The following is a 15,347-nucleotide window of genomic DNA, read 5'->3' on the forward strand; positions in this document are numbered from 1 at the left end:
GCCTGCATACTTTAAAATAAAACTAAACTCTTAATTACTTTTTTATAACTGAATGTAATTAATTATTATAAAAATTTGCCGGTTTTAATCAAAAATATACGTGTTAATTGCTACAATGTACTTAAAAATATTTATGATTATTATAGCGTCTGCTTCAAAACATATTTATTAATTGTCTTATTCTTATAAAATATTTAGTTTACGTATTGTTATTGTGATTCACACACAGATTTGTTATAGTTATGTTTATGTATGAAAATCATTGTAGTATAAAATATATAAAAGGCTTTAAGGCCCTAACGTATAAATAAATATTTTTATACAAAATCTACTGCGAAGCAAGTTTTAATATAAAAATCTAAAACAATTCATAACTAAGTAACTTTAGTGTACCCATTATCTTTCTAAAAAACTGCATTTATTGTTCATTAGATATAGACCAAAAGAGTACTCGAAAAAAAAAATATTAAAGAAATCTACTAATACCTAAGTATCTATTTGAAGTATGCTAAATAAATTATACGAGAGATGAAATATAGCTCCTCAGGCGTTTTGTTTGGTTGAAAGAAGTTGAACCTACCTTTTTCACCTTCAGATCAAGGGAGAGTTTAATATGACTATAAATATATATGTTATGTTATTTATTGTACTATTTAGATCGTTTATCAGAACTTAAACCATTATTAAAAATGTTGAGCACCCCTTAATGCTGTAAGTGATTCAATCGAAGCTCACTACCGTATCATTTATGAGCACACCGCGGCCCGTGACATGTGACCACAATATATAGTGATAATTAATCATGATTCGTGAATGGAAATTAATTATGAAACAAGTGTGTTTGTGGATTTTATTAATCAAAACCGCGAACGGACAGTTCGGAAGTAAGTCGACAATTTTAATAATTTGTTAATAATTAATTAGAACGATGTAATTGAGTGTGAGTGAAAAGTGAGACCTAGATCTAAAAAGGTTGTAGCGCCACTAATTGTGGTTTCCTTCCTTACTTCCGATTACATCTGTAAATAAACATTTTAGAAGTGAAACTTCTTTATCGGTGTTGGAAAAAGATTTACCATCACATTTTTCTTTTCCCTACCACGGTTGATTAAGAAGCCATTACTAACAAAAATATATAATAACGATAACAATGATAGTAACAATTATATTACAATTAATGAAATTCTCTAATAATTTAAATAGTAATAAGGACAAATGAAATAATTGTATTATTTGTATTCATGTCTATGATAATAAAAGCTTTTTGTTAAACTTTATCTAATTTAACTTTATTTAACCAATTTCTGTAAAGTTGCATATAGTAGATATTTTTTCGAAAACTAAGGTCATAAAGAAGTTTCACTTCTTACGTGTGTACCCTAATACACACACACATCTTTTTTTATAAGTTTTACAGCTATTTGTTTTGTTATTATTAAACTATGTTAGAACTAACATTCGATACTATTAGATACATAAGTAATGCGCATGTCAATATCAAAGTATTCTCGTAGCTTTGTCTCTTATAATATTGTAATTCATTAAAGAATTTTAAATTAAATTTGATAATTTTCTCCTTACAATTTATGAATATAAATTATCTTTAAATTAAACCAGTCATTCACCTTTATTGTTATTATTAATTATTATAGCACTGAATATCTTGATGTATCAGTCTCTTCATATAGTTTTTATTTCATAAATTAACTGACATCAAGGACATAGTAATTACAGTAATGTGGTATTCAGTGAACAGCCTCGATTTGTGATGAGAATACGGTGCAAGGTCATTTGTAATGATGATTACTCATGCAACATTGATTTTGATTATTATGCACACTTTTGACTTTGTTATTTGTATTCGAAACAAAAGCTTACAACACCAAAATAATAAATAAATAAATAGGTCTATATCAATAGTACAATAGTTGTAATATATCTTAAATATGAAATATGCCGAGCACATAATATATCAATATAAACAGTGTTTTATTTAATACAAAGTGTTCTGTTGAGTTGTTTTATTTGTCTTACTCAACACACACACACTTATTTGACGTATTACGTCACGAATGGATACGTGAAATTAACAGAACTACGAGACATAAACGTGAAGGTCTTGAAGAATTAATTGGAAGGAACAAAAAAATCAACAACAATTATTAACAATATCCACATGGACTTCCAATCCGCAAATGTAAAAAAACAAATACATACATAAAGATACTAAAAATGTAGAGGTACTTTAATTGTTACTAATTTCTTCGGTTTCTCGTTAACTTTATCCATTTTCTTTTTTTTTGTAATCAAATAAAGATAAACTACACAACACATTCTTCTATAATTTATGATTTTAAATCAGAGCAACAACAAACACTTCCAAGATCTAGGGAAAAAGGCGGGTAATTTTAAAATTTTGTATTTGACGTTTTGTAAATATTTAGCGCATCGTTTTACGCATTAACGAAATCAAAACAACAAAAAGATTAGATGTTATAAATCTAATACTCTTATATAATATCATATACCTACATACAAATATTAGGTCCTTACATATTATGAAATTGGCGTTTTGTATGGCCGGTTCAGTAATGTATCGCAGCAGTCGACGCGCGTTTGCCGGTTTGCTTCAGTCAATTCGTGAGGTACCCACCTTTCAAGCTTTTTAATCTTCCCAATTTGCTTCAAGTAATTAAAACAGTTTTATCACTAACACCGCAGCCTACAGCTAACTCGGACGTGGTTTGCGATGGATCCGATTCCACAATAGCCTTCAATACTTTATTATCAATGCTTGTTCTGCAGGTCGAAATTTCCAGAACGAAAACGTTGGAACCAAAAACGAACTGTGTTTTCTTTTGCAACATGACCGCCATACACATCATTCACCCTTCGAGTCGTTTCTGCAGCACTAGTGCCACGGCGGAACTTGTACTCGTAAATAATGCGATACTTTAAGTTTTCCATTTTGTAAAATGAGTGACGCAAACAGAAAAAAACAAATGAATGACGGTCATCGAAGCACAAATACATGAGTAAATAGCTGTACAAATTTGAATTTGGAATTCCTTACCAAAGAGGAGAACATCGTGATTAAAGTGTTCAGTACGAAATACGCCAATTTCATATGTAAGGACCTAATATTTTAAATCTTTTTACAAATTTTATTTAAAATTAAAGCCAAACAATTCTTCAAAAAAAAGCAATTGTAAAAAAATTAAGTAGCTATTCTTCTAATGGTATTGTGAACGAAAAAATAATAAAAATGTTTATAATATCATCATTATTATCAATGGTTATACAGCCCCTTGTGGACCTTAGCCTCCTCAAGTACATTTCGCCATCGTAATCTATGCAGTGCTTCCCGCATCCAATTTCAAACACCTATTGTTTCAAGGTCCTTGACAATTCTATCCCACCAAGGCAGCCTCGGCGAAACCGGCTGTTCTATATATAAGTCGCGGTACAAGTGTCCCCGAGTTGTTCGTGAGAACAATCGCCGTCGGTTTCGTCACCACGTGGTATATTTCGAATTTAGATTTTTAAGTCCCCACTTTCGAAACCCCCACTAAACGCCATCTCTAAAAGATTTAACATTTGACGCTTTTTTTAACTAATAGCGACATCTATGATCGTTTTAACGCAACCTCGCCGACATATATAATATTGTCATAAGATTTTTCTACAGACCGGGGCACATAGAGAAATACTGGGAATAGAGATCCATCTTACAGCTTTATTGTCATACAACGCCATCTCTTATCGATATCGAAAACTAACTATATGTGTTGTGTACCAACAGATAGCTTTGCACTATAAAAGGCAGCGCATTAGGTACAAGTACTACAATGGTATATATTATATAATCTAGACCATAGTAGTACTTGTACCTAGTTCTTATTAGATTAATCAATATCGAGAGTACAGTAACTCATATTGGTTGTATTACAATATTTGTAACTGCTTTACTTCAATACACATAAACTGACAAAAATATTCATTTACCTACATGATACAATTAATTAAATAAAAGACCATTAACAACAACTAAATTTTTATTTCTTAAAATGTTTGTTTTTGTTGAAATTTTCTTGGACGAAAGATTTCATTTCATCATCACCAGAGTAGGTAAATTTTCCACATAATATTCGGTTGATTGACCTGCACCAACTGTATATTAAGACATTTGTTCAAATTTTTTTTTGAGAGCCTCTTTATGTGTTACACATTTGAAGGGAAATGACACAAATATGTCAGTGTACATTTTTATCGTACCTTTTACAGCACACTTTGGAACATTTTTTTTAATGTGTCACACATACACTTTGTATTTCCTTATAACATTGCTCTAACTTGAGCGATGGATAATTTGGGTAAACTTTCCATAATGCACCGTCCATATTTGAGGTTTAGGGCTGGGGGGAGGGGAGGGGGTTAAGGGCTACCCTCCTATGCCATCCCCAACCTGCGCATCCCCATGGTTATGGAGATATTCATGGTTAAAGTTTTGAGGTTAGAATGGTAACGATTTAGAAACCGTGGCCCAAATTCGATGATACTGATTATGTAGGTACTCTGTGCCTTGATTGGAACACCTCCAAGTGATTTTTGCTGCCAGAGTTGCGTCTAAGTATTAAAAAAAATGATATAAAATTTTGTGTAATGTATTCAAATTCGTAAGCAAACCGTACATCTACTTTTTTATTGGTTATTAGAGATGTGACATTCTGCATAAAAATCGGTTTTCTAATAAATCGATTATTTTTAGCATGAAAAATAGTTTTTTTTTATATTTACCGATTATTTCCTAATTTTTGAACTTTAAAGTTTTAGAATAATAACCCCCAAACACTTTCACGCGCCAGAAACAGTTATTAAAAAAAATATTAATATACTAACCTAATCTAACCGAACAATAGATTATAATTGGTTTTTGGACTGCTCCGGCGCTACGGGAAATGCAGCCCCTCTTCCTGCGCGCCTCCGAGCTTTTATATACACTCTAGGGGTAGGGCAGACAAGACCACGTGGATAGTGGGGTGCTCTGATTCGGTTTGTTGTGATTGACGTTTGACATCAATTATTTGTCAAATATATTCTATAATGGCGTGTTATTTACCAATTTGTATGAAAAGTTTTAAAAATGTATCTCATGAACCATATGTTTGCGCAACCGAAAACTTTGCAAAACTCTTTCTTTTAGTGAGTACTATCTACAATAAAAATATGGGCTTTTAAATCGACGGTCCATATTGGAAAGTTTAGCTCAACCAATTCAACCACACGTATTTTATTTCCTTCTTTTTTTGTTACTTATAAATTTGACTCAGGAGTCAGTTTGTAATTTGAAATTTTTGTTTTGACACTTTTGCCGTTGGGAGTTGGCATTCAAATGCCATTATTTATATATAACATTATTTTTCATGTGAAAATTTTAGAAAATATCCTTTATATTATATTTTGCTACATTGCATAATTTAGTTAAATTGAATTATTTATTTACTTAATCTGCCTCTTAATATGCGTAAAAGTAAATCAAAGTAGTTTTTGAACGTTTCAAATGGTAATCACATTTTTCATTAAAGCGGCATCTCTTGAGTAAAGTAGAATCTAGGAGATCATCTATCACTACCATCGAAACAAAAATCACGTTGTATGAGACTGTCCCCCCCCCCCCTGCCGGGGCATGTCAATATGTACGTACAACAAAACATTGTACGAAAGAATATCTTATAAATAATTTTAATATGAAATCTCTTTCTAGGTATATCAATAAGTTTAGAAAGAAAACCACGGGTTGACGATGATTCAAATCTTGTAAGTACCTCAGATATTAAGATGTTAAGAACAATAAGAAACTTAAATGATGTAGATTGTTAGAATAAATAAGACGAAAAAGACATAGTTTTTTAGACATGCCATAAAAGAAAACACATATTGTTTTAAATTCACTGATTATTTTGGTGAGTGAATAAACAAAACAGCATCAACATTTCGTGATACATTTTACAGGTTTGTCATCTGTAAAACTAATGTATTAAAACTATTATTTTTCTGGCCTTTTTAGCAAATGGTATGTCTTTTCATTCAGAAACAAATTACAGGAGTGAAACATTTATTACTATTTGTTTATATCTAAAATATTTTTTTCAGGCAAGATGTCCACCCAACACAATATGTGTTCCAGTTAGTCAATGTCCACTATTAGAAGATTTGTTGGATTATGCGTGTTTCTCTTCAGACAGGTAAAGTTTATTTTTATTGATTTATATCTTTATACCTTTTTCCTGATAGGGTATGCAGAACCGCGGATCTCTGCTTGCTATGATCCTGACATTCACCATGCATGCCCGATGGTTATGGGTAGGTACTTTTAACTTGTCCATTTTATACCTCCTGGATTTGGTCCAGGTATGTACGACAAGGCCTACCCAAGCTGACTTCACCATCCATGGTTGCCTTATACAGGATATAAACTTGTTAACATTTAATAATAATATATATGACGGCGCCACTATCAATGTTTTGTAAAACAACGTGCAACGGGCGATTAGTCGAACGATCGTACGGATCCCCACTACAGAACCAGCGCGCGCGCACAACTCAGGCTCCCCTCCTATATTCGTCGACCTACACCACGACCTGGAGCTCCCTACCATAGCCCAATGGAAGAAGTTGGCGTCCACACGCCACTTTGACAAGGCTAAACACCATCCCAATCCGCTGGAGCGTAAAAGCATCAACTATTACCCCTTCCCGACAAAAAGGGCTCGTAGGAGGCCCCGACACATACTAACGGATGCGGACGATCCAATTACCGTAGCAAACGATAAATTAAAAGCCACCCGCGTGGCCAATAATAATAATAAAAATACACAGATTAGGGTAAAAAACCGCCTTCACCGGGGAAGGCACTTCGCACTTCAGGCGATTGACCACCCCGCGACGGCCCAAGCCGAGGTTCGAGTCTCACAGGAGACGTCCAGCTAGCCGCGGGATAAAACGCCATTCTGGCCGAGCTACGCTCGCCAAAACAGCTCGAGCTGAGCTGTAAAGGCCCTTAAGGGATCTCGCTCCCATTAAAAAAAAAAAAAAAAAACAACAACAAAACTTAACAATGTCGGGGCCCGACGTGATAAATAAAGACAATCTTTAAAATGTCAGCAAGTCTAAAAAATATAAGTTAAGGTTAAAATAATGTTAACAGATGATATGATTTGTCTGATTATCTACAAGAAACCTTGTACAAATTATTTGAAGAAGTCTATTAAGTATGAAGGTGTGCAATTATTTAATCAATTACCATCTAAAATTCATAACATTAGCGAGTTTAACCAATTCAAAAGGGCATTAAAGATACATATCACAATGAGCCCAGTAGACTGCAGTTGGGAAGGCTGATGGCGACGTGTATCTCGTTCGTATATACATATATATTAAATTTCTCATGTAAATTAAATTATTTCTCATTACATTTTTTGTAATGAGAAATAAAGTTCTTTAAACATTAAACATTATGATTATCTTCTAGGTATATTTGGATGCTGAATTTTAAAGTATATCTTAAGTTAAATATTGGACTATACTTTTTATATAGTCAACCAAACAAGTATGTAAATAAATGTTGTTTTTTTATGTAATGGGAGGCAAACGGGTAGGAGTTGTTAAGATAATGTTGTTGTTGTTATGTGATGATGTTAAGTGATACTGCCGCCTATGAACACTCACATTACCCGAAGGCTCGCAAGTGCGTTGCCGGCCTTTCAAGAATTGGCTCGCTCTTTTCTTCAAGGACCCTAGGTCGAATTGGTTCGGAAATACTTCAGTGGGCAGCTGGTTCCACATAGTGGTGTTGCGAGGAAAAACTGCCCTAGAAAACGCTCAGTTGTGGAACGACGGACGTCGAGGTGATACGGATGGTATTTTGTATTTTACCCTGACGTCCGATAATTAAACCCAGCTGCAGGTATTAGATCGAACCACTCTTCTGAACACTCTCCATGATAAATGCGGTAGAAGATGCAGAGAGACCCAACACCTCTACGCAACACCAAGGGATCAAGCCGCACGGAAAGTGATTGGTCGTCGACGATTCGAATCCCTCTACGTTGAATACGGTCAAGTGGAAGGAGCTAGTACTGGAGAGCGGGAGCCCAGAGGTGAGAACAGTATTCCATGTGGGGCCGAATTTGCGCTTTGTGGAGTTGCAAGCGGTGCCCCAGAGTGAAGTACCGTCTCGCCTTGCTGAGCATACCTATGTTAGCTGAGTCTTTAAGGAGAGTGTACTCTTGGGTTCAATACTAATATTTTATAAGGTTTAGTAATAATAATCAATAAATAAGAACAAGTAGTATGGCCGTGTTCAGGATATCTACTTGTGTTTCTGTTTAATATTTAAGAAAATATAAATATTTTCAGATATTTTCTCCGTTTGAACGAATTAACATGTGGAAGCTCAAATGAAGAAGATTTTGTGTGCTGTCCGTCTTGTGAGTGTGGCCGGGTGTATCAACATGGCAACCCTGAATGCGGACAGAGCATGGTACGAGGGATTGACTATAATGGTTTAGGGGCACAGCCCTGGGTCGCTAGAGTGGGTTTCGCAAGTTAGTATGATGATATATCACTTAGTATAAAAAGAATTGAAGTGTGGAGTTGAGATATATATAACTTTTTTTATAAATAAATATATTTATTATTAACAATAAATAAGTGTTTACGCAATCCTTAGATGAATCCTAACTCGGGGGAGTTATTTGTATAAATTTACTTGATAATACTAGAATGTTCTATTGTCATTTTTCAGACAAAGATACGGGTAGTGTGAAGTTTGCGTGCACAGGCTCCATCATCGGCAAAAGGATAATTCTAACAGCTGCTCACTGTGCGTTGGCCAAACCGGAAGGGTACAAATTGTAAGTATGACAATTATACACAATACTAAAAATATAAATTGTAGAAAACACATTTTAAACGGATTGAAGCTATTTAATATTATTGTTACGAGCTAGGGGATCGGATAGACAATGCCGTAGGTTTATTCAAGGGTTTATTTCTTGGTAATCAATGAGGAATTTATGAGCACAAATTAATTGCAGAAATGCACTTATGACACACAAAAACAATCACTTATTACTTCACTTATGCACACTTCACACAGTACTTTATCACTTGTAATCACTTTATTCGCACTTTATCGCTTCGGTGTTTCTCTCTTGTTATCGCATTCAAAACTAAAGTTACTAGTCGCGTTTCGGCTCGCTTATATATCCCTGGGAATAATTCTAAACAATATTCGAGAACTCTGTAGGCGGGATAGCTACTGAATAGCAATTGTACAATTCTAGAACGTGCGCACTCTTTGTCTCTTTCGCACATTGCTCCGTCCTTGTCGTACGGCGTTCTAGAGTGCTCGGTCAAGCTTCGAGAAGGTTCCGATCTTCTCTCTCTCTCTCTCTCTCGTATCATTTCGTCCTTGTCCCACACCTAGAAAGTTCGGTCTAGAATATTCCGTCATCAAAGGGGTATAACTAGGCCTGAAAACACCTGAAAACGGGTCTCCTGAAAACTGCACCACTCGACTACACATGTTCTGAAACTGACTGAAAAAAGGTTTCAGCTTCTGAAAACTAGTTTAACATTATGGAAATTACAATTTTCTAATATGTGATTGACCCTCTCCTGAAACGGTCAGAAATCATATGACAGCCTGCTGAAAAGTTCTCTAAGTAGTGTATAAATCTAGAAACATTGCAGTCGACCCGTCTTCGTAACATTATTATAAACTTATAATTATTTACATAATTAATAATAATGTCATCGTGACCACGGACACTGTACAGCACGCGAAACGTCCGAAAAATTTAAATTTATGTAAATAATTATAAGTTTATAATAATAATACATAGCTTCAATCCGTTTAAAATGTGTTTTCTTAATGTGTAAAAGGTATGTTAGCAAAAGACAATACTATGAATTGTATACAATTTATACTCGTAACTGAAAGTAATAGCCAATTTGATTAATAAGTAAACATTAAGTAAACATCAATGTAGTTTATACTAAATTCCAATTCAAAAAGAAAAGATATAAAAAAAAACGCGTTTTCCTCTTCTGCTATATGTAGGTGATTTGAATTATAGAATTATAATTTGGTAATATTTGAGTATGATTTACTATTGTTACGAGCTAGGGGATCGGATAGAAAATGCCGTGGATTTATTCAAGAGTTTATTTCTTGATAAATCAATGAGGAATTTATGGGCAAAAATTAATTGCAGAGATGCACTAATAACACATAAAAACACAGTCACTAATTACTTCACTTATGCACACTTCACACAGTACTTTATCACTTGTATTCACTTTATCGCTTCGGTGTTTCTCTCTTGTTATCGCATTCCAAACTAAAGGCTAGTCGCGTTTCGGCTCGCTTATATATCCCTAGGAATAATTCTAAACAATATTCGAGAACTTTCTAGGCGGGCTTGCTACTGAGTAGCGATTGCACAATTCTAGAACGTTCGCACTCTTTGTCTCTTTCGCACGTTGCTCCGTCCTTGTCGTACGGCGTTCTAGAGTGCTCGTCTAGTTTCGAGAAAGTTCTGATCTTCTCTCTCTCTCTCTCTCGTATCATTTCGTCCTTGTCTCACACCTAGAAAGTTCGGTCTAGAATATTCCTTCACCAAAGGGGTATAACTAGGCCTGAAAACGCCTGAAAACGGGTCTCCTGAAAACTGCACTACTCGACTACACATGTTCTGAAACCGACTGAAAAAAGGTTTCAGCTTCCTGAAAACTAGGGTAACATTATGGAAATTACAATTTTCTAATATGTGATTGACCCTCTCCTGAAACAGTCAGAAATGATATTACAGCCTGCTGAAAAGTTCTCTAAGTAGTGGAAAAACCTAGAAACATTGAAGTCGACCCGTCTTCGTAACACTATGTAGGGTTCCAAACATGTGTGCTTAATTTTTAAAATTAAAAAAAAATCATTGGCGCTACAACTTTTGTAAGTCTTGGCCTCAGATTTCTATATCTGTTTCATGATCATTTGTTAACCTTATAAGCAAGTAGGTGATCAGCCTTCTGTGCCTGACGCACGCCGTCGACTTTTTGGGTCTAAGGCAAGTCGGTTTCCTCACGATGTTTTCCTTCACCGTTCGAGCTAATGTTAAATGCGCACATAGAATGCACAGCCGAGGTTCGAACCTACAACTTCTGAGAGTCGTACGGTGAAGCCACTAGGCCAACACTGCTGCAATTTTTAAAAGTACCTATACACAAATTCTTCGGAAACCAAAAGGCATACTAATATTACAACTTAGGAAACAGTCGATCATCAAAATCGGTTCGTTTAAAATACGTACACCCATTTGACGATATCTTTTAAATTACTTTTATTTATGTTACAGATCCACAGTGGTGGTGGGTGAATGGGACGTCAGCCGTAGTCCAGATTGTTCAGATTTCTTCTGTGCACCGCCGCCACAAGCCCTCAAAGTTGAGAGCGTCTCGGTACACCCTGGATACGAACAGAAGATATTCAGACATGACATAGCACTCATCATTTTGAAGGATGAAATTAAATACTCCGGTAAATACTTATAACTCTCAAAATGGCTTCATATTTGTTAAACCTTTTAAAGGTTTCTAGTAGTGATAACCAAAACACATCCAGGCGTCAATCCCAGGAGCAGAATGTTTTACATTTCTTAATTATTCAATCAACGCGGGTAGTCTGTAACTTGCATTAGTGAACTAGACTTTAATGTTGAGTGCCACATGATATAAAGGTTGCGAGGTTAGCGCTACAGGAATTGGGAGAACTCCATCAAAATTGCATACAAAAATGTCGGGATTGCTGTTAAAGTTACATAGTTCCGTCGCTGAAAATATTATAATGAACTTCACATACCCACACACTCACTCTGTCCTGCGAGTCAAAAGTGCCTTGGCTTCTTTCGAACGCCACTTCCCGCCAATTACTGGCTTTCCGCTGCAGCAGACATTGAACTGATGCTCATTATCATCTGATCTTTAATCGAATCAAATAAAATATTGTAGATTTGCTATGAATATTCTTTTCCAGTTTCTGTTATGAGAATTTTTTTTTATGTAAAGCAAAATAGTATGAATTGACAGAATTTGATAGTTTTTAAAAGACATTATTATTATTATATTAGCAGGACCGGCCCGTCTTTTATAAATATATTGATCACCGAATACAGTATTTTATATATTTAATAATTTCTGATCACCCCAGTGACAGCTGCACCTATCTGCCTTAATGACAGGCCATTGGTAGTGGACGAACGGGCCTCGCTCGTGGGCTGGGGAAAACTGTCCGGACAAAGTACAGCGGTAAGACCTATACGAATTTCAAAAGGGCTTTGTAAATTATATAAAAAGCACAATTTTTTTACAAAATTCTATAAGGCTATAATTATAATTATTGTATAAGGCTATGGACCTGAGGGAGAAAAGCTTATTGCTCTTGTACATTCACCAACATACCTGATTAACTGATGATGGTTAAGGCGTTCTTAATTAACTTTAAACAACATAACATTTTGAATGGTTTCCAGAATCTTGATTAATTAAAGGCATAAATTATAATGTTTAAAAAAAATGGCGCTACAACCTTTTAGGTCTGGGCCTCAGATTTGTGTATCTGTTTCATGATCGTTTGTGAATTGAATAGGCAAGTAGGTGATCAGCCTATATCTAGGCCTATATCTGAGACACACCGTCACACGGTTTCCTCACGATATTTTCCTTCACCGTTCGAGCTAATGTTAAATGCGCACATATAAAGATAATCCATTGGTGCACAACCGGGGATCGAACCTACAACCTCAGGGATGAGAGTCGCACGCTGAAGCCACTAGGCCAACACTGCTCTCAAATGTTTTTTATCACGTTTATTTTTGAAATCCCGTAGCGTGTACGGGCATAGGGATCACACATTTCTGTTCATAGATAATTTTTCTACCTAATACCTAAGGACCAGGAGGGTGAAAATGTAAACGGCAGACGAACCATGCGTTGGATAGTGAATGAATACGGACAAACATAATGATTCGGACGCTGTATATTCGACTATTAGATTAACAAAAGACCATGAAACAGATACAGAAATCTGAGGCCCAGGCCTAAAAAGGTTGTAGCGCCATTGATTTATTTATTTATATTCGACTCGCATAGTGCCAATTACATTTATACGTTCGCCATCGATTCATCTTTCGTTTTAAATTTTCAACTGGAAAATAAGCTACAGTACAAAAATAACTAAATCTTATTAATTGACAATTTTAAATAAAATTTAGGTGCTCTTAAATCTACATTAGCTGCCAGTTCTTAAATCAATAGCATAAAATGGACGTGAAGAATTCTCTCCGTCACTCTTTTAAATCGACAATACAATAAATACAATCTTTATAAGGAGCTGCAACAATAATATAATGCTCCTCATCACTTCTTGAAGCAATAAACCACGAAAATCTTTTAAAAATACGTAAAAACCTTGCATCGTTGTGCTTTAAGGCGAGTCATCAACAACAATTGGAAGTCCCAATAGTCCCCTTAGAAACGTGTGAGCGAGTGTTCGGTGAATCCGTACCCATACACGAGGGACAGTTATGCGCTGGGGGGGAACAGGGGAAGGATGCTTGTTCCGGCTTTGGTGGGGCTCCCCTGGTTATGAAGAGGGACGGAATGTTTGTACAGGTGAGAAAATATTTAGTTAAAGCTTTTATAAGATTTCAACGCGTCTCTTTATTTACTTCATGTCGCGAGTCTTTTGAGTTAAATTGAAATGTTACCTTAATTAATAAAGTTTTAAGGAGTTTCATACGTATTTAACATACGCGTAACTAAGACAATTACGAATTATATTTATATACTACACCTACGGAAAGTACGCCATAGACTTTTTGATAATGATTCTGTGTTTTGTACACTATATTAAAATACATTGTTAACGCCTCATGACAAAAAGTTAATTATTTCATTTTACCTTATTACTACTAAGATTATTATTATATTTTATTAATTATTATAGAATGATTACTATCATTGTTATCGTAGTTATAAATTTTTGTTATTAATGATGGCGCGTAACGAAAAAATATAACGCGTAACTGAAAAATGTGATGTTAAATTTTTTCTAACGCCGATAAAGAAGTTTCACTTCAAAAAGACAAGATGAACGTGTTTGCGTTCCTTATCAACTAATTAATGATGCTTGTTTTCTTTGTAAAGTGTGGTAGATAACACTATCACATTCGCACGAAATATGATTTCACCCTCTGTGTATTAAGGCCGAGGCTATTACTTATTAATGTAACTATGTACTTATTAATGTAACGTATTATTTTAAGGTTGGCATAGTGTCATTTGGCTCCGAGAACTGCGGAAGCGAAGGTGTGCCCAGCGTTTACACCAATATAGGGCACTATCATCGCTGGATTGTCGATAATTCGCCCTCAAATTAATGTAATCCCTTACAACAAAATAGTCTTAGTTTAAGAATCTTAAGACTCAAACTTTAGCACCACACGTCGCCAGTTGATTATCAAGAGAGAGTTGTCAGGAGAGAGAGAGAGACCACAGAGGATGGGAAAAGGCCGAGTTTTATACGGTAAGTTAAAACTCAACTGTGGTCTCGACTGTACAATAAATAAAACATCGTAAAAATAAATTTTGACAAATAAATTATTACAATAAGTATTTTCGTTTCTCTACCTGCAAAACCTTTTCAAAACAAAGCATTATTACTAATAACACTGTTTTAATATCGCGATAGTAAGGTTTAATTCATCGTATACATAACTTTTGTAAAACACGCTTTATCAAGCATTGAAAATTGTCATTGTAAATAATGTTATATCAAGGCCCATAGAAAATCGATGTAAAATTATCGACACGAGTGGGTTTGATGTAAATTATATCTCTACCATATGTATTAGTTTATTGTTAAGCTCCAAATAAAATTGTCTTTAATATTGTTGTTTTTGTTTTGTTTAAGTGGGCACCCATTTCAGCCAAATTAGTCGAAAATCTTATTATCGGTAGCCAGAAAAGAGTAGCGACTTTGGTCTTTTCTTTAGGTTTTTGTATTTGTTTCGTAATAATTTTCTTCTTAACCCTGACTATTAAGCTATGAGCTTACCGTGTTTACCACACGCGGTATAATATTTTTGGGTCTAAAGTAGGTTTCCTCGCTATGATTTCCGACACCGTACCAGCGAGTGTTGTTGTACTCTTTATAGTTGTGTTATAGTGTTTTGGATTTACAGTTCTATCAATCTAATCCATGCAAATATGTGAGAAGTCGTAAAAGT

At 34.9% G+C, this 15,347-nt stretch overlaps 1 protein-coding gene across 2 annotated transcripts; it reads left to right on the forward strand.

Moving 5' to 3' along the window:
• Positions 1–761: 761 nt before the first annotated feature.
• Positions 762–14,983, forward strand: LOC123716061 (CLIP domain-containing serine protease 14D-like). Of its 2 annotated transcripts, none has more exons than XM_045671577.1 (9): positions 762–884; positions 5,765–5,817; positions 6,154–6,245; positions 8,419–8,606; positions 8,807–8,915; positions 11,418–11,599; positions 12,269–12,366; positions 13,549–13,731; positions 14,385–14,983. In XM_045671577.1, exons 1-9 carry the CDS (start codon positions 803–805, stop codon positions 14,496–14,498), a joined length of 1,101 nt encoding a protein of 366 aa, XP_045527533.1. In that variant the 5' UTR covers positions 762–802; the 3' UTR covers positions 14,499–14,983. The 2 variants fall into 2 exon arrangements, with proteins under 2 accessions (XP_045527533.1, XP_045527541.1); XM_045671585.1 differs by lacking the exon at positions 762–884 and adding an exon at positions 5,623–5,696.
• Positions 14,984–15,347: the final 364 nt, after the last annotated feature.

The sequence above is a fragment of the Pieris brassicae genome, chromosome 1 (assembly GCF_905147105.1).
Source record: "Pieris brassicae chromosome 1, ilPieBrab1.1, whole genome shotgun sequence".
Lineage (NCBI taxonomy): Eukaryota > Metazoa > Arthropoda > Insecta > Lepidoptera > Pieridae > Pieris > Pieris brassicae.